This window comes from Scyliorhinus canicula, chromosome 2, assembly GCF_902713615.1.
Source record: "Scyliorhinus canicula chromosome 2, sScyCan1.1, whole genome shotgun sequence".
Lineage (NCBI taxonomy): Eukaryota > Metazoa > Chordata > Chondrichthyes > Carcharhiniformes > Scyliorhinidae > Scyliorhinus > Scyliorhinus canicula.
Window position 1 is genome coordinate 220,004,043 of NC_052147.1, and position 25,369 is coordinate 220,029,411.

Below are 25,369 nucleotides of genomic sequence, written 5' to 3' on the forward strand. Positions count from 1 at the left end.
ACAAAACTTCCCCACAGTACTTCATATTAATGTGGCACAGTTTATTTAATTAATTAATTGTACAAATATACCTTTAAACACAATTAAGCATTTCATAAGTCAAGTTCATTTCCTTCAGCATCCAATGCAGAGTTCATCTAATTCACTCTGAGTCACTTTGGCTATGGTATCAGTGGAAGGATCCCACTCTGAATCAGATTTGGCACTTTTAGAATCATCCCTCCATAACAAATCACCTTCCTCTCCATCCATGGAATTGGATAGTCTACATTTTTTCTACAATCTGATGACACTCTGTGCACTAATAGCATCTCATGGTTTGATGATGAAACTTATTAGGAACGAGAGATAATTTTAAGTTTAAGCTTTAAGTTTAATTTAAATTTTCCTATTATGTTAAGAAAGGGGGATCTTGAGTTTTGCTTTCACTTTTGAAAATCTGCCTGTAAGTCTGAAGCTTTCTTTGTGCACCTACATTTTTAATAAGGTTTTAGAACTCATAAAGTAGAAAAAACTGGGCTGTTATCGAGCAATAAGATACACACACAAGACATGGAGAAACAGCAAAGTAGCTTTAATTCAGTTGGAAGTGGGTTCCAGGAGAAGTCGGACAGGAGAGAAAATTGCAGAAAGCATTTCTCAAAAGAACAGAAAAAGGGGACCTGCGAGTCAAAGGAAAAGAACAGGAATCCGAAAATAGGTCCTGTTCAGTGAAACTAAAGTAAGGAGCAGAGGAGAAGGCTCCAAATTAAAGGGAGAAAGCTGCAGGAAGCAGACTTAAATAGAAAAATAGAATACGAGAGGCGAGAGATCCAAGGAGGCAGCCACAGGTCTATAACTCTTTACCACAGGCCTGTGAAGCAGTAGCGTTCTATTACCATGGATGAGTATCTGAGACCGAGCACGAAAGGTGAAGCTTTAATACATGTGGGAGGATGAATATTGGAGAGATCAAAATCCTGGAGGTGGATCCTTTTTGAAGACGATCAAGAGGAAAAAGTGTCATTTGGGAGAAGATTCCAGTGAGTTCTTTAGGTGTTGAGATTGGAAATCCTTAGGAGAAAGATGGAGTTCGGTGAGACTGGTTGGCTAGCAATGTGACAAGCATCTGGGGGGGATTGATGAGAGTTTGAGGTGGCATCTGTCACTTAGGTTTGGAGTATGGTGTGTCCCATCACAGGTCCGTCTATGGGTTCACATTGACTGTGTACTTACTATGAACATCAGAGTATAAGTTAGACTTTATAACTTTTGTTATCCTTTCAAATTTGTATATATTTTTTAAGGTTATTGGACTGAATGTGCCATGTAATATAGTTAATCTTTCCTTGTTTAATAAATGTATTATTCTTTTGTTAACAGTTCATCAGCTGACTCCTGTGACTCTGTTTAGAAGCTGCCCTCCATGTTTCTAAACAAAAAATAAATAAACGGATCTATTATGACCCCGTGCCCCAGGGTGCGGTCAATTCTAGGCCCTTGACCTGGAGTTGCAACATAATTGAATAAACCAATAATTCTTAGAAAAATACCCAACGTCTTTGGCCCTTAGCTGTCCAATAATTAGTCACCAGGTTTGTAAATTTAAACACAATTACTTTTTATTTATAAGAATTATAATGAAATACGCAGCCAATACAATTGGTTAACAAAGAACTAATTCCTAACCCCCCGCCCACACTTTAACTTGTCCCCATTCTCTATACACACTCACACACACAAGACAAACAAACACATAGGGGAAGAGGGGGGTGAAAATAATAAGTAAAGTTTGTTTCAGATGCTTTCAAACAAAGAAACAGCTTTGTTTCAGATGGGTTTTTTTTCTAGCACACCTTCCCACAAGGCTTTCAGTTCGAGATTTCTGTTTCCAGTCTGTAATGATTTTCACTGTAGATTTGTTCATTCGCGTTCTCTGTTGGTTCAGAAATACAACAGCTCACAGCATTTCTGGAGAGAGAAAAAGAGAAAAGAGAGAGCAGGCACTCCTTCTTCCTTGAGAGTCCAGGTCTCCGCTCGGCTTTCTTTAGGTCTCTAGAAAGCATCACACGCAGGCAGGGCCCAATCACCACCTTTTACCGGGCAGAATACTGCCTTTTGGCAAACTCATTGACCACCAGCCAACCAATCAAACCAAGTCCCACCTCATCTCTCGGGTGCCACAAAGTCTGAGTTCTGTTGTTCAAAAACTAACACCATATGCTATGTTGCAACTTCTTGAATTCCTCATTCTCTCTGCTAGTTAACGTAAAGATACATGTCCATTAAGCATCCATGGATAAAAATGATAACAGCATAAAAAATAAAGAAAGGGGAAATAAAGGAATCAACAGGGAAGACCAAGGCTATGGGCCAAGTACTGGCAAATGGGATTAGGTCGGCAGGTCAGATGTTTTTCATGTGTTGGTGTAGACCCGATGGGCCGAAGGGCCTGTTTGATGCTGTGATTCTGTAAAGGACTCTTACAAACCTTCCTCCTTAAAAGAAATGAAATGTCAGGGCACGGATGTTTCATTTTGAGGTATGCAAGACATAAATCACAAAAACATATCCATCCATACCCGTTATGTAAGTTCCCTTCCCAGTCTCTACATTGGTAACTAGTCAGTCCTTAAACATGTGACAAAGCATCCGCAATCACATTATCCTTTCTGGCATTATGAACAATTTTAACATTGAACTGTTGTAATAATAAACTCCATTAGAATAATCCTGCATTCTGTGTTTTAAACTTTTCTATAACCGCAAGTGGGTTATGGTCGATATAAGCTTTGTTTATTGTCATGCAGGACATATACTTCAAAATGCTGAAGCGCTAGTAGCACTGCCCTACCCCCAGCTAACTGGCATTTGTGGACATTTTAAATATTCTCAACAGTCCGGAGTGGCCAGCACCAGCTCGCTAACTAACGTGGCCTCAAACGCCCAAACTCTACTTGGTGCTCTGTCAACCTCGGAGTTTTCCTTTGTTTCCACAACACATCCAACATGCGCTATATTTAGTCTCTAACTGAGCCAGTCTCCATGGTTTTAGTTGAGATGGATATGACTTTATTGATTCAGAGTTTCTCATGTCTACTTCATGACTAGTTAACAGAATGCACCCTGGTGTTTCCCGACAACTCTGTCCATATTTTTCAAGAATCTTCATTATATTGTCTCGCTGTAATTTAATATTTTGTTTTTTATGAGTACCCAATTCATTTTTCCAATTAAAGGACAATTTTACGTGGCCAATCCATCTACCCTGCACATCTTTGGGTTTTGGGGCGAAACCCACGCAAACACGGGGAGAACGTACAAACTCCACACGGACAGTGACCCAGAGCCGGGATCAAACCTGGGGCCTCGGCGCCCTGAGGCAGCAATGCTAACCACTGTACCACCGTGTTGCCCTTTCTCTATTCTCCTTCGGTTGATAGGTTTGCATCTTTGGTTTTAGGACTCCCTCTGATATCTTCAAACAGTGCCTTGTTTTCACGCTCTTCTTCAAAATCAAAGACAACGTGCTTCCCTTGGGCAGGTTTCTGATTGTGCAAATTATAGAGGGCCCCTGAATGAGTTTCTTCTGCATTCCTGCTTCTTTCTGTCTCTCGTGTTTTGTGGCCAATCTTTTCTGATCATCCAATGAATGTTTACCAAAATTTTGAGGATTACTGTTTTTTCTAAACAGATCTGGTTGCAGAAACACTGCACGGTTCTTCATCCACATTCCTCCTCATTTTCAAAAGGAATTGATCACTGATTATTTAATCTCTTTTGCGATTCTTCCTTTACCTTGAAGTGGCACTGTGGGCTTTTAAAAGGATGTGGGTTAATTAACCGTTTGCTTGGTGTCACTTCACAGTCATTGCTATCTTCATCCTGAATATCTGATGCCATGCTACTATGTATATTTTCCTTCAAAACAGGCATGCTCTGGGAAATGTTTGCACCTGCAGTGAATGGAAATAGGCTTACTGCAACAGTCTGTTCAGAAATACAGCAGCTCACAGCATTTCTGGAGAGAGAGAGAGAGTCACAAACCCACAACATCTATGGCAGGGCATACATGAAATTACAGGCTACAAAGCAAGGCCAGGCAAAATTTCTGGGGTTGAAGCATCCCTCTCCGATGAACTGAACAAGTTCTATGCCCGCTTCGAACCGTCAGCCAATACATCAGTGCCACCCGCCACAACAGCTCTGATTGATTGATTTGATTTATTGCCACATGTACCGAAGTACAATGAGAAGTATTTTTCTGCGGCCGAGGGAACGTACACAGTACGTACACAGTAGACAAAGAGAGTAATAGAACATAGAACATTACAGCGCAGTACAAGCCCTTCGGCCCTCGATGTTGCGCCGACCTGTGAAACCACTCTAAAGCCAATCCACGCTATTCCCTTATCATCCATATGTTTATCCAATGACCATTTAAATGCCCTTAATGATGGCGAATCCACTACTGTTGCAGGCAGGGCATTCCACGCCCTTACTACTCTCTGAGTAAAGAACCTACCTCTGACATCTGTCCTATATCTATCTCCCCTCAATTTAAAGCTATGTCCCCTCGTGCTAGACATCACCATCTGAGGAAAAAGGCTCTCACTGTCCACCCTATCTAATCCTCTGATCATCTTGTATGCCTCAATTAAGTCACCTCTTAACCTTCTTCTCTCTAAAGAAAACAGCCTTAAGTCCCTCAGCCTTTCCTCATAAGATCTTCCCTCCATACCAGGCAACATCCTGGTAAATCTCCTCTGCACCCTTTCCAATGCTTCCACATCCTTCCTATAATGCGGCGACCAGAACTGCATGCAATACTCCAAATGAGGCCGCACCAGAGTTTTCTACAGCTGCAACATGACCTCATGGCTCCGAAACTCAATCCCTCTACCAATAAGAGCTAACACACCGTACGCATTCTTAACAACCCTATCACCTTGGGTGGCAACTTTCAGGGATCTATGTACATGGACACCGAGATCTCTCTGCTCATCCACACTACCAAGAATCTTACCATCAGCCCAGTACTCTGTCTTCCTGTTGCTCCTTCCAAAATGAATCACCTCACGCTTTTCTTCATTAAACTCCATTCACCACCTCTCAGCCCGGCTCTGCAGCTTATCTATGTCCCTCTGTAACCTGCAACATCCTTGCGCACTCTCCACAACTCCACCAACTTTAGTGTCATCTGCAAATTTACTCACCCATCCTTCTACGCCCTCCTCCAGGTCATTTATAAAAATGACAAACAGCAGTGGCCCCAAAACAGATCCTTATGGTACACCATTAGTAACTGAACTCCAGGCTGAACATTTCCCATAAACCACCACCCTCTGTCTTCTTACAGCGAGCCAATTTCTGATCCAAACTGCTAAATCACCCTGAATCCCATGCCTCCGTATTTTCTGCAGTAGCCTACCGTGGGGAACCTCATCAAACGCTTTACTGTAATCCATATCATAGATTATCATAGAATTTACAGTGCAGAAGGAGGCCATTCGGCCGATCGAGTCGGCACCGGCTCTTGGAAAGAGCACCCTACCCAAGGTGAACACCCCCACCCTATCCCCATAACCCAGTAACCCCACCCAACACTAAGGGCAATTTTGGACACTAAGGGCAATTTATCATGGCCAATCCACCTAACCTGCACATCTTTGGACTGTGGGAGGAAACCGGAGAACCCGGAGGAAACCCACGCACACACGGGGAGGATGTGCAGACTCCGCACAGACAGTGACCCAAGCCGGAATCGAACCTGGGACCCTGGAGCTGTGAAGCAATTGTGCTATCCACAATGCTACCGTGCTGCCCCTGCTTTACCCTCGTCCACCTGTTTGGTCACCTTCTCAAAGAACTCAATAAGGTTTGTGAGGCACAACCTACCCTTCACAAAACCGTGTTGACTATCCCTAATCAAATTATTCCTTTCTAGGTGATTATAAATCCTATTTGTTATAAACCTTTCCAAGACTTTGCCCACAGCAGAAGTAAGGCTCACTGGTCTATAGTTAACGGGGTTGTCTCTACTCCCCTTCTTGAACAAGGAGACAACATTTGCTATCCACCAGTCTTGTGGCACTATTCCTGTAGACAATGACGACATAAAGATCAAAGCCAATTGATCAAAGATCAATGTCCTCCCTAGCTTCCCAGAGAATCCTAGGATAAATCCCATTTGGCCGAGGGGACTTATCTATTTTCACACTTTCCAGAATTGCTAACACCTCCTCCTTATGAACTCAAGCCCTCTAGTCTAGTAGCCTGTATCTCAGTATTCTCCTTGACAACATTTTCTTTTTCCTGTGTGAATACTGACGAAAAATATTCATTTAGCACCTCTCCTATCTCCTCGGACTCCACACACAACTAATCAACAGAGAACATTGACAAATGGTACATCGACAAACAGTGATTGGTTACAGTGTGGAACCAGGGGCCAAACAAAGCAAATACATGAGCAAGAGCAGCATAGGGCATTGTGAATAGTGTTCTTACAGGGAACAGATCAGTCCGAGGTGGAGTCATTGGACACACCCATACCCACTATTACAGCCTCGGAGGTAAGAGCTGCCTTTTTGAAAATAAACCTGCGGAAAGCAACGGGCCCCAACGGAGTCCCTGGGCGAGCACTCAAAGAGCCTGTATTCGCAGATATCTTCAACACCTCACTTCTCCACTCTGAGGTCCCCACCTGCTTCAAGAAGACCACCATACTACCAGTAACAAAGAACAACAAGGTAGCGTGTCTCAATGACCACCGACCGGTGGCCTTGACATCTGTTATCATGAGATGCTTTGAGAGGCTCGTCATGAGACCGATCAACTCCAGCCTCCCAGATGGTCTCGAACCATTGCAGTTCGCCTACCGTGGCAACCGATCCACAGCAGATGCTATCTCTCTGGCCCGACAATCAATAAAATGTCAGACTGCTGTTCATAGATTACAGCTCCGCCTTCAACACCATCATCCCGACAAGACTAATAACCAAACTCTGCAACCTTGGACTTGACCCCTCCTTGTGCAGCTGGGTCCTTCACATCCTCACCAACAGACCACAATCGGTCAGGATAGGTAACAGCACCTCCTCCACAATAGTCCTTAACACCAGGGTCCTGTAAGGTTGTGTGCTCAGCCCTCTGCTGTACTCCCTCCACACATGACTGCGGCAAAATTCAACTCCAATTCAATCTATAAGTTTGCAGATGATATGACTGTGGTGGGTCGTACCTCAAACAACACTGATTCAGACTACAGAAGGGAGGTAGATCACTTGGTTGCATGGTGCACTAAAATCAACCTCTCCCTAAATGTCAGAAACAACAAGGAACTGATCATCGACTTCAGGAAACGTAGTATGACACACACTCCCATCAATGGCTCCGGAGTGGAGATGGTGGATAGCTTTATGTTCCTGGGGGTCACCATCACCAATATTCTGTCCTGGTCCACTTGTGTTGATGCAACAGTCAGGAAAGCCCAACAACGCCTCTACTTCCTATGGAGGCTAAAGAAATTTGGCATGTCTGCATCGACCCTCACAAACTTTTACAGATGTGCGATAGAGAACATCCTATCCAGCTGCATCACAGCCTGGTCTGGCAACTGTTCGGCCCAAGATCGCAAGAAACTGCAGAGCGTGGTGAACTCAGCCCAATGCATCACACAAGCTTGCCACCCCCACATTGATTCTGTATAGACCTCCCGCTGCTTCAGGAAGGCAGACAGCATTGTCAGAGCCCCTCATACCCAGGCTTTGCCCTCTTCCAGACCCTTTTATCAGGCAGGAGATACAGAAGTCTGAAGACCTGCACATCCAGACATAGGAACAGTTTCTTCCCCACAGCTACCAGACTCCTCAACGACTCTCCCTTGGACTGGTCTGTTCCCTGTAAGAACATATTCATGACACCCTATGCTGCTCTTGTTTGATCCTTGTTCTGCACTGTAATTAATCACTATTGGTTGATGTACTATTTGGCAATGTACTCTGTCGATTATTCTTTTGTCTACTATGTACGTACTGTGTATGCTCATTTGGTCGCAGAAAAATACTTTTCATTGTACTTCGGTACATGTGACAATAAATATCAATCAATCAATCGAGGGAGAGAGACAGAGCGAAAGAGAGAGAGAAGAGCAGGCACTCACAGCTCCTTCTTCCTTGAGTGTCCAGCTCTCTACTCTGCTTTCCTTACGTTCTGGAAAACATTCCACTGAGGCCGGACCCAATCACCACTTTTTACCATGCAGAAAACTGCCTTTTGGCAAATTCATTGGCCACCAGCGAACCAATCAAACCAAGTCCCGCACCATTTCTCAGGTGCCACAAAGTCTGAGTTCTGTTGCTCGAAAAATAATACCATATATAGTGTTGCAACCTTTTGAAGCTGTTTGACTTAAAGATACATGTCCATTAAGCACGTATGGATCGAAATGATAACAGCAAAAAACATAAAGGGCAAATAAGGGCTTTAATGTGAAGAACCCTAATAGATCTATCAGGCCATTTTCCACCCTGGAATTTGATTTGTCCCATAGCAACATCAGCTAGCATCATAACAAAGCACACAAAATATCAAGTGGGGCATTGTATATATTTCCACTCTTTGTAAAGTTTTTTGTCTGTCAGCCATCTACCTACTCCATATGGTGCAAATGTGGGCCAGGATTCTCTGTTGGCTGATGTTGAAAGTGGGAAATGTGATTGGTTCAGACGCCTAAATCGAGGCAGGCGTTGATTTGACGGCAAATCAAAATTCTCCGTCACTTCGACAGCAGCATCAATGTGGTCTGGAACGCATGTACAGTAAACACCCTTTGCATATCATTAATGGGCCGGAGCCGGTATTCTCCGGGGCTTCCGCGATTCTCCGCCTCCGGTGAGCCAAGTTCCCAACAGCGCAGTTCACTTGTGCTTTTAAAAATCATGAAACCAGCATCGTGGCCGCTGAGGGGGAGAGAGAGGGTACAGAAAGTGGTCAACATCACCATATTTTGCTGGCAGTTGTGCCGCTGGCTAGCGGTCTTCTGCCAGGGCCAGTGGGGAGTAGCAGGGGGTGGCCAGCAGGTGGCCTGTGTGGTCAGGGTGGACGGGCACGGAACACCATTGCCACAGCCGGAAAGGCAGCCATGCAGTTGCGCACACTGCTGACAGCCCATTGTGATCTTAGGGCCACGGAACGTATGGGTCCCGCCATCAAGCCACTCCCCTAGGTGCCCTCTGGCCCCAGCCAACCAATCACTGTATGGGCACGCTCCAGCAGAGCCAGTGCTATCTTGTTGGGATGAGTATGTGTGGGGATTGTAATGTGCATATGCGGCTACAGTTTGCCAGCCGCCCAACTGTCAATCATGGACCTGGTGAATCCCGCACCGTTTTTCATTGGAATCGATAGTGTTCCACGTGCCACTGGTGCTAGCCCCTCCACAGTCGCTGAATTGATCCAAGTTCGGTGCCAGTTTTGTTGTCGTGAAAGTTCACAAATTCTGCGCCGGCGTCAACACTTTGTCTCACAAATGGAGAAACCCGCTCATGATCTTTAAATGACTTGTTGAACTATGCATCCAATGACTGAACCACGGATGTTAGACCCCTGGTATAATTGCAAGGTTGATATTATTTCTTCATGGGTACCTCTTTATCTCATCAGTTATATGGGATTTGAATAGTCTCCACACTAATTCTTAGACGGATTCCACGCATCATAAGAAGACCATAAGAAATAGGGGGCAGGGTTCTCCGTTGTGAGGTGTCCTTGCTACCACTGCCAGCGAGGACAAAGAATTTGGCATTCAGCCAAATCTCCATTCACTGCAACGAGAATGGAGCATCCGCCGGCGTGATGGAACACGGAATCAAAGTCAGAAACAGGAGCAGAATATTCAGCACTTCTTGCTTGCTCCGCCATTTAATAAGATAGTTATATTTATTTTTTGCTCCACACTCTGAATTCTTGTAAAACACGATGAGAGGTTTATTAAGGGTGTTGCTCATACAATCAAGATGGTGAACTGCTCAAAACCTGCGCACTCTACTGATGTCACTACACATCACATGATGCAGGATCAGCATAAATGTATTCCCAGATGCTCAACAAAGGTCATTGCTGATCTAACACTTACTAAGTCCACTTTCCTGCCTTCTTTCATAACCCTTAATTCCCCTACTGACTAAAAAGCTATTGCTGTCAGCCGTGAAAATGTTCAGGGACTCGGCATCCACAGCTTCCTGGTATAAAGAATTCCAAAGATTCACCACTCTTTGAGAGAAGAAATTCTTCCTCAAATCTGCCTTAAATGAGCACCCCCTTATTCTGTGACTATGCCCTCTAGTCTTCCACTCTTCCACAAATGGAAATATCTTCCTAACATTTACCCTGTCTAGCCCCTTAAGAATCTTATATGCCTCAATTATATCACCTCTCTTTCTTCTAAACTCGAAGGAATACAGACCCAACCTGTTAATTTTTCCTCAAATGGCAGTCGCTCCATATCTGTGATCTGGTAATCCTCCTCTGTAATGTCTCCAATAATAATGCAACTTTCCTTAAATAAGGGGACCAAAACTATACACAGTATTCTAAATGTGGCCTCACTAGGACCTCGCAATTGCAGCAACATTTCATTACTTTTATAATCTTTATTGTCACAAGTAGGCTTACATTAACACTGCAATGAAGATACTGTGAAAAGCCCCTGGTCGCCATATTCTGGCACCTGTTCGGGTACACAGAGGGAGAATAAAGAATGTCCAAATTACCTAACAGCATGGGCTGGATTCTCCGTTTCAGGGACCATGTCCCCACGCTGTCGTGAAAAGTGTGGTCTTATACACCAGAAAAACTGGTGTCAAAAGGCCACTGCTTCAGAGCCTTGCAGGGGGCCAGGAAGCAGCTGTTGTGGAGCTCGCACCTCCAGCTGCCAATACGGTCCCCCGCACTTCCAGGTCATAGGCTGTGCATGCACTTGGCGGCGGCCTCCAGCTGCTGCGCATGCTCCATGGTGGAAACAGACCGCGGACCTGGACTGCGGAAATAGTGTCCCCGATCGGCCGCGTGCCCGACGCGAACCGCTCGCTCAAAAATACCCCAGTCCCGAATAAGGCCCACCTGCCCTCTGATGGTGGTGATCGCGGACTGAGTCCACAGCCCCCTCGCAAGTATCGCGAACGGCAGGACCATGGGTTGTCCACGCCGTCGGGTATTTGGCCGGTCGCGAGCCTCAGGGAATGGCCTCAGGCGGTAGATAATTGGCGCGGCATACTCCCCGAGTACGCCACTTTTCGGGGGCAGAGAATCGCTGAACAGGCGCCGGTCCCGATTTCATGCGGGAAACTGGATTCTCCGCCGAACGTGATTTCGCTATCGGGGTACGGAGAATCCAGCCCCACATCCTTCGGGACTTTGCGGGAGGGAACCGGAGTACCCGGAGGAAACCCACGCAGAAACGGGGAGAACATGCAGATGCCGCACAGACAGTGACCCAAGCCGGGATTCGAACCTGGGACCCTGGCGCTGTGAAGCAATAGTGCTACCCACTGAGCCTCCGTGCTGCCTTCTTGAAATAAAAGCTAGCAATTCAGTCGCCTTTCCTATGACCTTCTGCACCTGAATGCTAACTTTCTGGGTTTCATGAACAAGGCGCGCACCCAACTCTCTTCGTGCTACAGCTTTCTGCAGTCTCTCTCCATTTAAATAACAATCCGCCTTTTTGTTCTTTGTTCCAAAATGAACAATCTCACATTTTCCCACATTGAATTCCATTTGTCAATTTTCTGTCTACTCATTTAACCTATCAATATTTCTCTGTAACCTATTTATATCTTCCTTGCAATATCTGCCTTCCCTCCACATTTGTATCTGCAAATATGGTCCCAATACACTCTGTTCTTTCCATCAAATCATTAGTAGATATTGTGAAGAACTGTGGTACCAATACTGATCCCTGTGACACTCCACTAGCTACTGCCCTCCAACTTGAGAAAGAAAGACGCCTTATTGATGCGCGCTTCTTCCTGTTAGTTATTGATCCCTATCTTCACTCCATCCTCATCTACCCAAACACTGTCAAGGACATTCACAAAAACTGCTGCAGAAAACCTGCAGTGAAATTCTCCATCTGTGGGATCCTCCAGTCCGCCGACAGAGCACTCACGCCTATGGGTTTCCCGACGGCGTGGGGTGGCCACAATGGGAAACTCCATTGGCCGGCTGTGGGAAAGGAGAATGCCGCTGCCAGTGGGGGTGAGCAGCACCGGAAAACGCATCTGACAGACCGGAGAATCCCTCTCATGATTTTCAGCATGGCATGCATTTGAAAATTACCAAAGGCTTTTTCATTTCATTCAGCCAACCATGCAGACTAATACCACTGAGAATTTTGTCTTCTCATGTCCTGACTTTTTCACTCGAACTGTTTTCAAACTTTTCCACTCCACGGTTTGGCTGTTGGGTATATAGAAATTCATGGTTACGTCATCCATGTTGTCGATGTGACTTAACAGTTACTTGTGTTTTTGTCGCTATCTAATGATGCATCACTGGAAACTGGTCATTTTGGCATCAAGGTCTCGTGGTAGTCTCTGGGCAATCTCGGTCTTCTGTTGCAATACCAGCCTTTTTGTTTCATAAAGCTAACTAGCTACTGGCGTGAAATCTTTGCTGGACTCGAGGTCATTGCATTTTTTGTGACAATGGAATCATTCCAACAATTTCCAAGGACCCATTCCAATCCATGATTCTTGGATTGAATTGGATTGGATTTGATTTATTGTCACATGTACCGAGGTACACTAAAAAGTATTGCTCTGCTTCTTATTCTCAAGATCAGTCCAGTGGTTGGTCCCTCTTCTGATGGCACATTAGGTTTTGCCATTTTGTTCTTCTTCCATTCTCACACCAGTTTTTCACTGACACTGAACTCTCTCATTTGTAGCACAGTTATTTGAAAAGTTAGCAAATGTTTCAACTTTTAGCTTCAAAGCAGCTTAATACATTTTTTGTTGCTGGAGGTACCATTCCAGTGCATCACACATCTTGCCATGAATAGTTTTCTCTGTGTGGGCATGTCTTAAACTGTAACACATCATCTTCACAATGCAGGAAAGTTTCAGTGCCTTACAGAGTTATATAAATTGTACATGAAAATGGATCTTGTGCCTGTGATATGATTATCAATGACATGCAAATGCCTTACTAATCTCAATTTATTTCTGCTGCATTAATGACAAAACCCAATTTTTAAATATAGCAGGTCCCATTTGGCAGTTGAAAAGTAGCATATTTTCACAATTGCTGCTAAATATCTGGCATAATTAATATTTTTAATTACGTGTAAATGTATGTTCTTTTGTTCATGTAAAATAAAGTATGTTTCACTCTAAAATATGGGAGATATATTATGCACCATTGCATACAAAATATGCTATCAGCTAATGAAATCCTGAAGGTCATACATAATACAATAGTTCTACTAAATATTTGAAAATGAAAACAAATATGTAATAATATTCACAGTATTCATTACCCTTTCATATTCAAATCCTGCTGAAACAAGATTCAAACATTTACACACAAGATAAAAAAATCCAAATACAAAATACTGCAGATGCTGGAAATATGACAAAGAATGGGAGGAAATCCTGAGTGGGCTGGCAGCATCTGTGGAGAGAGAAATAAGGTTAACAGGTGCAATCTTGAGTCTCCCCATGGTGAGTTTGGTGACGGGGTGCATTTAATCACATGGGAGGGTGGCAGATGGGGACTCTACCACCTTCCCACCCGCCCCGATTAAGTGCATGGTGTGAAAGCTTTCCAACTCAATTGAGGACTCAATGCCCAATTAAGGGGCTCATCCTGCTGCTGGTATTAACCCAGTGGCAAGGGGGGTCTCACCATTTGGAGAGCGTAACGAAAAGACCCTGGCATGTTTATTTACATACGCCCAGGTGAGCCTCGTTCAAAGACACTCAGTGACTGAAGGACCCGGATTCAGGAAGGAGGGCCCACTGAGAGCCATACTTGCCTTGCCTGCTGTACCCTCTGTCCCCTTCCTCTGTAACCCATACTCCATGATTCCTTTCCGCCATCACTCACCTGTACCTTGTCCCTCCAAAGCCTCAGGTGAATGTAGTGCCAGCAGCAGCCGACATTTCCCAAGTACAGAAAAGCTGCCAGCCTCTGATTGCCAGTTTCCAACAGGAGGCATTTCCAGTTCTGGTGGCCCTTGATGCTGGGAGTAGGCCCCAGCACTGGCTTGCCTGAATGGCACAACATGTAATTGGCCTTCGTGAGAGGAGGTACACAGGAGTCTCGCCAACTTCAGCCAGCAGCCGAAACCCCAAACGTCTCCACAAGATTCTGCCCACTATTTCAGGTTGTGACCTTTCTTCAAAATGGTAATGGGATGAAACGTTAACCCAGTTTCCCTCTCCACAGACAGCTTCCGTTCTGATGCAATGCCATTGACCTGAAACATTAACTCTGGCAAGATCTTTTCCTCATTCTAAGCTGTCCTGCTGCTAGCACTGTAATTTCGTCCTTAGCCCTCGAAATTTTTTACTGTCTACTATGTACATACTGTGTACATTACATTAGCCGCAGAAAAATACTTTTCACTGTATTTCGGTACATTTGGCAATGTATCAAATCAAATCAAATCAGGATCCTGAATGGAACATTATGGCCACAACTTGACCTGCCATCCAATTGAAGATGGTGGTGGGCCTTTCAGAGCTGCTTGCCCAATCAGGTGGTAGGCGGCTTGGCAGCAGTGCCAATAGAGAAAACAAAGTTGTCTCCATATCGATGCACCGTCAAAAATCAGGTAGGATTTTAATTCAATATGTTGGTGCCAGCAAAGCAGGCCCAAGTAAATGGAGGGATGAACCCTCCAGCAATGTCGTCAGAATCAATAGAAGTGGCCATTACCACTGGGGGGCGGCTCCATAGGCTGTGGTGCTGAAGCAATAGAACGCTTCATCCATGCACCCTTCCTGCCCATTCTGCCATAATCTGTCCACAAATCTCAGATTTTGACATCCTACTTGCATTCCTATATCCAGAACCACTCTCCTGGTTTCTACATCATCCATTTAGGATTTTTTAAGTCTTACCTAGTGGTACTGCCATTTTAATAATCCTCATATAAACCTGCAAGTTCCCTCTGTTTCTGCACTTTTCTACAATTGACCTTCATCAGCCAGGTTGTTCACCTGTCTATATTCCTCTGTGGTCTTTCCTAACCTTTGTCAAGATTTGCCATCATCCTTCAATTTTATGCCATCAGCAATTTTTTATATTATTCCATAAATTCCTAAATCCAGATTATTCATACAGCAAACTAGACCAGCCTACTTTTAATGTTATTTTATCATTAATAAGAGCAGCACTTATACATTTCTATTCCAATGAACTCCTTTTATTCCCTGCCCTTGGATCTCTTTCCACGTAACTACATTTCCCTTAATTCAACATGTTTTGCCATGTGATGCCTCTTAAGTGATGCCACATCAAATAATTTTGAAAATATACATAAACTGCATTTTAATTTTTTTTGTTACTTTTTCAAATAATTCAGTAAAGTTGGCGAGCTTGAGTAATTAATTAGATCTGTATTACCCCATACTGTGTAGCCTTGGCGAATTGCCTCGACACCCCTTCCAGTGCAATCACATACTTCCGACTACAATTTTCTCTACCCCATTCCATTGGTCCTAATTTCAGTTCTCAGTAAAAGATCCTGAATACATTCTACATGAAAAGTAGATAATCACAGAATAATACAGTGCAGAAGAGGCCCTTTGGCCCATGAGTATGCACTGATGCATGAAAGACACCTGACCAGCCTACCTAATCCCATTTGCCCGCAGTTGGCCCATAGCCTTGAATGTTATGACGTGCCAAGTGCTCATCCAGGTACTTTTTAATGGATGAGCGGCAACCCGCCTCTACGAGGCAGTGGATTCCAGACCGTCACCACCCTCTGGGTAAAAATGTTTTCCTCAAATCCTTACAAACCTAAGGCAGCACGGTGGCACAGTGGTTAGCACTGCTGTCTCACGGCACCAAAGTCCCAGGTTCGATCCTGGTCCTGGGTTACTGTCCATGTGGAGTTTGCACATTCTCCCCATGTTTGCGTGGGTTTCACCCCACAACACAAAGATTTGGAGGCTAGGTGGATTGGCCACGCTAAATTGTCCCTTAATTGGAAAAAATAAATTAGGTACTCTAAATTTATATTAAAAAAATCCCCCAAACCTCCTGACCTCTTGTCCCCTTGTAACTGGCCCGTTAACCAACAGGAACAGCTGCTCCCCAATACCCCCCGGCCATGACCCCCCCCGACTTCTCTGCTCCAGCAAAAACAATACAAGCCTATCCGACTTACCTTCATAACTTATATGTTCCATCCCAGGCAACATCCTGGTGAATCGCCTATGCACCCCTTCCAACGCAATCACATCCTTCCTATAATGTGGTGACCAGAAATGCATGCAGTACTCCAACTGTGGCCTCACCAAAGTTCTGTACAACTCGAACATGACCTCCCTGCTTTTGTAATCTATTCCCCGATTGGTAAAGACAAGTGTCCCATATACCTTTTTGACCACCCTATTAACCTGCCCTTCTGTCTTCAGAGATCTGTGGACAAACATGCCAAGGCTCCTTTGTTCCTCGAACATCCCAGTGTCAGGCCATTCATTGAATACTTCCTTGTCAATTTGTTCCTTTCAAAGTATATACCTCACATTTTTCACAGTTAAATTCCATCTGCCACTTTTCTGACCATTTGACTATCCCATCTATATCTTCCTGTAACCCAGGTGACTCAACTTCACTGTTAACCACCTGGCCAATCTTTGTGTCATCCGCAAACTACCTGATCCTACTCCCCAACAGGCGCCGGAATGTGGCGACTAGGGGCTTTTCACAGTAACTTCATTTGAAGCCTCCTTGTGACAATAAGCGATTTTCATTTCATTTCATTTTTTTACACATAGTCATCTATGTCATTTACATAAATGAGAATCAAACCCGGGTCCTGGCGCAGTGAAGCAACAGTGCTAACCAATGTGCTACCGTGCTGTCATCACCCTTTGTCTCCTACAGCTAAGCCAATTTTGAATCCACCTTATCAAGTTACTCTGTATTCCATGTGCATTTGCCTTCTTTATAAGTTACTCATGTGGGACCTTGTCAAAAAGACTTTGCTGATATCCATGTAAAACTACATCAACTGCACTACTGTCATCTACCCACCTGGTTACATGCTCAATAAAATTCAAATTTGTTAGGCATGACCTCCCTCTGACAAAGCCATGCTGACTATTCCTGGTAAAACCTTGCATCTCCAAGTGGAGATAGATTCTCTCCTTCAGAATTTTCTCCAATAGTTTCCTTACCACTGACGCGAGACTCACTGGTCTGTAGTTCCCTGGCTTATCTTTACAGCCTTTCTTAAGTAGTGAGACCACATTAGCTGTTCTCCAGTCCTCTGGTGCCTCCCCCGTGGTCAAAGAGGAATTAAAAAATTTGGGTCAGAGCCCCTGCAATCTTCTCCCTCGCCTCCCACAACATTCTGGGACACTTTCATCTGGACCTGGAGACTTGTCCACTTTTAAGCCTGCCAGCACCTCCAATACCTTGTCACTCCCTGTGACAATTTGTGCAAGAACCTCACAGTCTCTCTCCTCGAGTTTCAAAGCTATCTCCACATTCTTTTGGTGAAGACAGATGTTAAATATTAATTCAACACCCTACTTATATCTTCTGTCTCCACCCACAGATTACCCCTTGGTCCCTAATGGGCCCTACTCTTTTCCTGGTTATCCACTTCCCATTGATATACTTATAGAATATCTTGGGATTTTCCCTACTTGTGCCAGCCCAGCTTCCTCATATCCCTCTTTACTCTCATGGTTGCTTTCTTAATCTCCATCCTGCACTTTCTGTACTCCATTAATGCTTCCATTGATTTGCTCCCCTTGTACGTGCTAAAAGCTTCGCTTTTCCTTCTCATCTTTTCTTGAATGTCTCTGGTCATCCATAGTTCTCTGGGCTTGTTATTCTTTCCCAATACCCTAGAGGGAACATATTGGCCTGTACCCTCGCCATTTCCTTTTTCCATTTCCACTGCTCTTCTGTACATTTTCCCACAAGTACCTATTTCCAGTCTACCTTGCCCAGATATTTTACTAAAATCTATCTCCCCCGCAATCCAAAAGCTTTTTTTGCAACTTGTCTATTTCTTTGTCCATAACAAACGTAAATTGTATCATGTTGTGATCACAATCCTAAAGTGCTCCCCCACCAACACATCAACCACCTGTCTGGTTTAATTCACCAGAATTAGGTCCAACACTGCACTGTCCCTTGTTGGACCCTCTACATATTGAGCTCAGAGCTCTCCTGCATACGTTTTAAGAACGCCACTTCATCTAAGTCTTTAACACGATGACTATCCCAATTAATGTTGGTAAAGTTCAAATCATCTAATATAATGACCATATTATTATTTTTACATACCTCTGCGAATTGCGCACATATTTGCTCCTCAATTTCCCGCTGACTCTCTGGGGGGCTCTACAAAAAACACCTAGCAATGAGGCTGTCAATTTTTTATTCCTAAACTTTGATGCCCCCTTCATGATATCATCTCTCCTACTGCAGTAACTGACTCCTTAACTAACAATGCAACGCCTCCTCCGCTTTAACCCCCTCCTCTGTATCGCCTGAAGATTCCATATGCCGGGATGTTTAACTACCAATCCTGCTACCTCCCTCAACCACATCTCCATGATGGCTGCTATGTCACAATTCCATGTGTCAATCCTTACCCTTACCTCGCCCGTTTTACCTGTTGCAGATAACTGGAAGACATAAACTAGGCGCTACTTTACATGATAAAATAACTGTGTTAAAAAATATTGCAAACCTTGAGTAAAGTCAGTCCTTAAAAAGAGTAGATTCCATATCTCTCCTTGGCGGTCTCGCTGGAGGTATCTTTGATAAAACCTCTCTTGCATAAAACGTATTGTGCAGTCCTGCTTCTCGTAATGCTTGTTCAATTCGAACACGAGGGTCAGCTACTACCTGCTCAGAAAGAAATGTGTGTACAGTTTTTTATGTTCAAAAGTTAAATATGATTGTTCGAACTTTAGTGACAAAACTTTATTTGAGTCAGAAATCCATGGGATGAGATACTGGCAGTATCTGAGGTGTCAGTATGAGAGCAGCTCACTCAGACAAAATTATCGGTGCTTGTTCTGGTACAGGCATTTCTGGGTGCTTTATAATAAAGAAGGCTGTTTAGGCAGGTATCAGAGGGTGCATGTTGAGTGATAATAATATGGTCTGCATAATGTAGGAAGCTGTTAGATTCTAATAATATTTTTGCAAGTATCAGGTGACAATTATGTGATTATATGCATATCTCGACCTCCGGTGGCGGCCATGGAGTGAGTGATCGCACATTAGGTGGCTCCTGCCCGAAGTTGGACTTTTTGGTCCTTTACCCCATTTTGCTGGGTGTTACGCAGGTGGGAAATGTAGGAACAGTGAGAGCCAGTGAGTCTCCTGCAGGGAATGTCTAAGCCCTACCAATTGACGAGTGCAATAAGGGCAACGATCAGACCAGGAGTGCTCTCGTGGTGCGACAGAGGAAAAGATGGCGGAGAGCTCTGTGGCGTCGCTGCCTGCACAATGGCCAACTAGAGGAGTTTTTGATGGCTACATTTCAGCAGCAGAGGAAGGAGGCCTCTGAGACTTGACTAAGGTAGCAGAGCCAACCCGGACTGCCCTACAGCATGTAGAGCAGAGGCTGGAGGCGCAGAATACGTCACTCTAGAAGGTGGAGGAGTCGGTGTTCGACCATGAGGGTCGGTTGGCCTCATTGGAGGCTGAAATGTTGATTATGGCGGAGGACCAGAAGAAGTTGCGGAGGAAGCTGGACAACTTGGAGAATTGCTCAAGGCGGCAGAATCTCAGGATCATGGGGCTGCCTAAAGGGATCGAGGGAATGTAGACCACAAAATACGCAGCTCAGATATTCAAGAAGCTGGTTGGGGGGGGGGGGGGGGGGGAAATCTTTGACCGGCTTCCTGAAGTGGATCCGGCGCACAGGTCGCAGAGGAGGTCAAAAGCAGGAGAGCTGTCAAAGTCGATCGTTGTAGGCTACACTGCTACTTGGATATGGTCAAGGAGACGAGAGAGTATACCTGGGAAGGGCATGCAGTTCGCATCTAACAGGACGTGGGAGCAGAGCTGGCCAAGCGGTGGGTTGGGTTCAGTAGGGTCAAGGCGGCCCTATTCAGCAATAAAGTCTGGTCTGGGGTGCTGTATCCTGTTCGATTCTGGGTCACATATGAGCGACAGGAACATTATTTTGATACACCAGAGGTGAGTAAGTTCCTAAGTGACCATGAATTGGAGTACTTATGAGAATGTTGCAACTTGGGTGGATACATCTGTGAAGCGGATAGGATGTTCTGCACTCAGGGAGGTAAGGGAACTATTATGTTTGTGCCTGTTTATTATGTTTGGCTTTGTTTATATCATCTATTGGGTTTAGTTAGTTACCTGCGTTAAGGTAGAACTGTTGTAACTTCTTATCCCCTCAGCTTTGGGAACAATGTTTGATGTATATTAATTGGTGGGAGCGTTGGGGGGGAGGGGGGTATGGGGAGGGGGCAATGAAGGAGGTGAAGGAGGACAAGAGGGCACAGAGGTTGGGTGGAGCAGAGGGGATGCATGGAGGGTTTGGGAGGGAAGAGGCTGTTGCCTTGGGTTGGGGGTCACTCTGCTAGTAGGTAGGCTAGTTCGCGAAAGTGAAGTGGGTAGAGTGGTGGAGAGAGGCGGGGGAGTGGGTTGGGAGGCTATGGTTTTCTTTGTATGTGACTGGGGGAGATCGTAGAGTTGGGTTGGTGGGACATTTGGTGTTTGAGTTGGGGAGGGCATGGAAGGTGTTGGTGTGGCACAGTTGGTTAAGGGGGCGTGGCGGCTATGGAGGTGGGTGGGGCGTGGGCCTGGAGGAGCTCATTAAACAGCAGATACAGCTGATCGGGATGGGGTGGGAGCCATGAGTCCTCCAACAAGGCTGATCACCTGGAACACTGGGGGACTGAATGGGCCAGTCAAGAGCTTTGATCACTCTTTGCGCACTTTAAGAGCTTGAAGGCAGACATGGTGTTCATGCAAGGGACTCATTTAAAAGTTGCAGATCAAACAAAGTTGAGCAAGGGTCGGATGGGGCAGGTGTTTCATTCAGAGTTGGATATGAAGATGAGGGGGTAGTGGTGCTGGTTAGTAAGAAGGTGCCGTCTTCAGCTGGTAGCATTGTGGAGCAGCCTGGAGGCAGATTTGTCATGGTGAGCAGGAAGTTGGAGGAGGCACCCATGATGTTGGTGAATATATGTGGCCCCAACTGGGACGATGTACAATTTGTGAAGAAGATGTTGGTGAAGGCTCCGGACCGGTTGATTATGCGGAGGGATTTCAATACGCGTTTTGATTCAACGGTAGATTGGTTGTGTCCTAGGTCCCTTAAGGTGTCGGCGATGGTGAGGGAACTGCTAGGATTTATGGGACAAATGTGAAACCACCCCCCCACCTCTCTCCACCACTCTATCCACTTCACTTTCTTTGTTCTTTCTTTTGAATGGGATGGGTGGACCCGCGGCGGTTTGAGAGGGCAAAGGAATTCTCGTTCTTTTCGCATGTTCACTGGGTGTATTCTCAGATCAAATTTTTGTGCTGGATAAGAGGTTGCTGGCAGGGGTGGTTGGGACAGAATATTCGGCTATCCTGGTCTCAGACCACACACTGCACCTGGTGGACTTGTGCATGGAAAGAGAGGGTTCCCAGTGGCCGCAGTGGAGGTTAGATGTTGGGTTGTTTGCTGATAAGGGGGTCTGCAAAAGGATAGGGGTGGCTATACGAAATTGTGTGGAGCTAAATAGGATGGTTTCCGCCTCCGTAGTGTGGGAAGCGCAGAAGGCGGTGATCAGGGGTGAGTTTATTTCGAGTGCGCATACAGAGAAGGGGGAAGCAGCTAAAAAGGCAATGATTAGTGTTTGTTCTCTTTGGGACTGCCATTAGCACTCTTTCCCCTTGGTTTCTGTGGCCATTTGTACCCGGTTTCCCTGGGTTTCTGTGTCTATGACACATCTTTCATTCTCACTCCACAGTATAAATATTTCCCACTTTCTCTGTCTGTTAGCTTTGACAGAGTCATCGGACTCAAAACGTTCGCTTTTTTCTCTCCCTACATATGCTGCCAGACCTGCTGAGATTTTCCAGCATTTTCTCTTTGTTTCAGATTCCAGCATCCACAGTAATTTGCTTTTATCCTGGTAAACATGTACGTGCCCAACTGGGACGACATGGAATTCATAAAGAAGACCATGGTGGAAATCCCCGACATGGTCAGAACGGAATACTCTGCGATCGTAATATCCGACCGCGCTCCACATTACATGGATGTGAGGTTGGAGATGGGCTATGCCCAACGCCCACACATGGAGGTTGGACAAGGTCTTCTGCCAGAAAACATCACAGGTCATAGGCCAGTGTGTCCCGAACAACCGGAATATGGATCTCACCTTCTGCGTTCTAGGAGGCACTGAAGGCTATGATTAGGGGAGAAATTATAACTAAAAGGCTCTTTGAGATATGGAAGAGAGGGTGACAAGGCAACAACTGCTCGACTCCATACTGGAGGTGGACGGAAGATACTCTGAGGTCCCGAATGTAGAGCTTCTAGTGGACAGGAAAAAGCCACAAATGGACTTTAACCTGCTATCCACCAGGAAAGCAATGTACAGCTCCGCCAGACACGGGGGACCTTTTATGAGCGCGGAGAGCAGACTAGCCGCCTGCTGGCTCACCAGCTGAGAAAGCAGGCAGCGACAAGAGAAATAGCCCAGGTGAAGGTTAGCAGAGATGGACAGGTAGCTGAACCAAAAAAGGTCAACAAAACGTTCAAAGCCTTCTACCAGATACTGTACACCTCCAAGCCCCCCGATGGGGACTCATGGATGAATCAATTCCTCGACGGACTGGACATGCCAGTCGTAGGAGACGAAACGGGGGAGCTGGAAGCACCGATAGAACTGGGAGAGCTCATGGAGGGCATCAACTTCATGCAGGCAGGGAAGCCTTTGGGACCCGATGGGTTCCTGTCGCACTTCTACAAACAGTTTGCGCTGGCTCTCGCCTCACTGCTCGATGTGGTCGCAAAATACTCACAAAAGTCCTGGCCGAGAGACTGGAGAACCACACAGGTGGTCGCAGAGGACCAGACAGGCAAATGCACATGGGATACAGGGTTATTTGATGAGGTGGATTCATGATTGGCTTAGAGGTAGGAGATAGAGGGTGATGATAGACAGCTGCTTTAGTGTCTGGAAGCCAGTGACTAGTGTCGTACCACAGGGATCCATGCTGGGCTCCCTATTGTTTGTCAATTATATAAATGACATAGATGACTATCTGGAGGGGGGCGGTAGGATCAGTAAGTTTGCAGATGACACAAAGATTGGTCAGGTGATTAATGGACGGATAAGTGACAGATAGAAAAGTGTGAGGTGATATACTCTGGAAGGAATATTTTGACAAGGAAAGGTCTGACACTGGGAAGTTCCGAAGAAAAAGGACCTTGATGTTTGTCCGTAGATCTCTGAAGGCAGAAGGGCAGGTTAATAGGGCGGACAAAAAAGCATATGGGACATTCGCTTTTATCATAAATTACAAAAGCAGGGAGGTCATGATGGAGCTATACAGAACTTTGGTGAGGCCACAGCTGGAGTACTGTGTGCAATTCTGGCCGCCACATTGGTTTTCCTGCCACAGGCATTTTTTAGAGAGATTGAAGGAATGATTACCTCGTTCATGTGGGGAGGGAAGGTGGAAAGGTACTGCTACAAAGGGGAAGGCAGGCAGAGGGTTTGGGTCTTATGAACCTGATGTATTATTACTGGACGGCGAATGTGGAGAAGGTGCGGAGCTGGGTCACAGGGGTTGATTCCGAGTGGGTCAGCATGGAGGACAGTTTGTGTAGGGGGTCGGGATTGAAGGCGCTCGCAACAGCTCTGCTCCCGATGGCCCTGGGGAAATTCTCAGGGAGTCCGGTAATAATAGCTTCAGTGAGAATTTGGAGGCAGTTTTGCCAACATTACGGGTTGGGGGTAGGGTCCAGGGAAATGCCGATTCGGGGGAACCACAGATTTGAGCCAGGGAAGTGGGACGGAAATTTTCGGAAATGGGAGGAGAAGGGGATTAAGACACTAAAAGATTTGTTTCTTGGCGGTCGGTCTGTAGGATCGAAGGAGCTGGGTGCGAAGTATGGACTGGAGCAGGGGGAAATATTTAGATACATGCAGGTTCGAGATTTTGTCAGGAAGGAGATACAGAGCTTCCCGGTGGAGCCGGCCTCCACATTGCTGGAGGAGATGCTGACGACTGGGGAACTGGAGAAGGGGGTAGTGTCGGCGGTTTACGGGGCAATTTTGGAAGAGGAGAAGGCACCACTGGAAGGGATCAAAGCAAAGTGGGAGGAAGAGTTGGGAGAGAGGTAGGGCAGCATGTTAGCACAGTGGTTAGCACAATTGCCTCACTACTCCAGGGTCCCAGGTTCCATTCCTGGCTGGGTCACTGTTTGTGCTGAGTCTGCACGTTCTCCCCGTGTCTGCGTGGGTTTTCTCCGGGTGCTGCGGTTTCCTCCTACAGTCCAAAGATGTGCGGGTTAGGTGAATTGGCCGTGCTAAATTGCCCTTAGTGTCCAAAAAACGTTAAGTGGGGGTTACTGAGTTACGGGGATAGGGTAGATTTGTGGGCTTCTGTAGGGTGCTCTGTGTAAGGGCCGGTGCAGACTCGATCGGCCGAATGACCTCCTTCTGCACTGTAAATTAAATAATGATTTATTTTATAGGTATGGAGGAGGGGTTCTGGTGTGAGGTGCACCGGAGAGTGAACACCTCCACCTCGTGCGTGAGGTTGGGGCTGATACAGCTGAAGGTGATTATATAGAGCACACCTCACAAGGCCGAGGATGAGCGGCTCTTTGAGGGGGTAGAAGATGTGTGTGAACATTGTGGGGAGGTTTTGGGGGGGGGGGGTGGAGAGGAGGAGGGGGAGGAAACAAACAAGTCACGTTCATATGTTTTGGTCCTGTCCAAAGCTGGAGGATTACTGGAAGGAGGTTTTTAGTGTTTGTGTGTGTGGGGGTAGCAACACTAAGAACCTGGAACCTGATGAGGCAGCAATTCAGTCTGACTAAGGTGTCCACCATGACCCCCATCTACGGCAACCACAGGTTTCCACCAGCCATGCTAGACGCCACCTTTAAGAGGTGGAAACAGGATGAGGAAGGGGGAGACAC

The 25,369-nt window shown here is 45.7% G+C and overlaps 1 protein-coding gene across 8 annotated transcripts in view; it reads right to left on the reverse strand.

The window, feature by feature from the left end:
- Window positions 1-206: 206 nt before the first annotated feature.
- The window catches only part of LOC119961961 (coiled-coil domain-containing protein 148-like), a 226,336-nt gene continuing 201,173 nt past the window's right edge, over window positions 207-25,369 (reverse strand). For 2 of the 8 annotated variants that reach the window (XM_038789596.1, XM_038789592.1), the window contains exons 15-16: window positions 18,929-19,086; window positions 207-3,935 (exon numbers count right to left, since the gene is read on the reverse strand). In XM_038789596.1, coding sequence (XP_038645524.1) covers window positions 18,940-19,086 — 147 coding nt within the window. In that variant the 3' untranslated portion in view covers window positions 207-3,935; window positions 18,929-18,939. Of the gene's footprint in view, window positions 3,936-3,985; window positions 4,001-13,181; window positions 13,654-18,928; window positions 19,087-25,369 lie in introns of those variants that run through there. The other 6 variants (XM_038789599.1, XM_038789597.1, XM_038789593.1 and 3 more) reach the window with 6 other exon arrangements.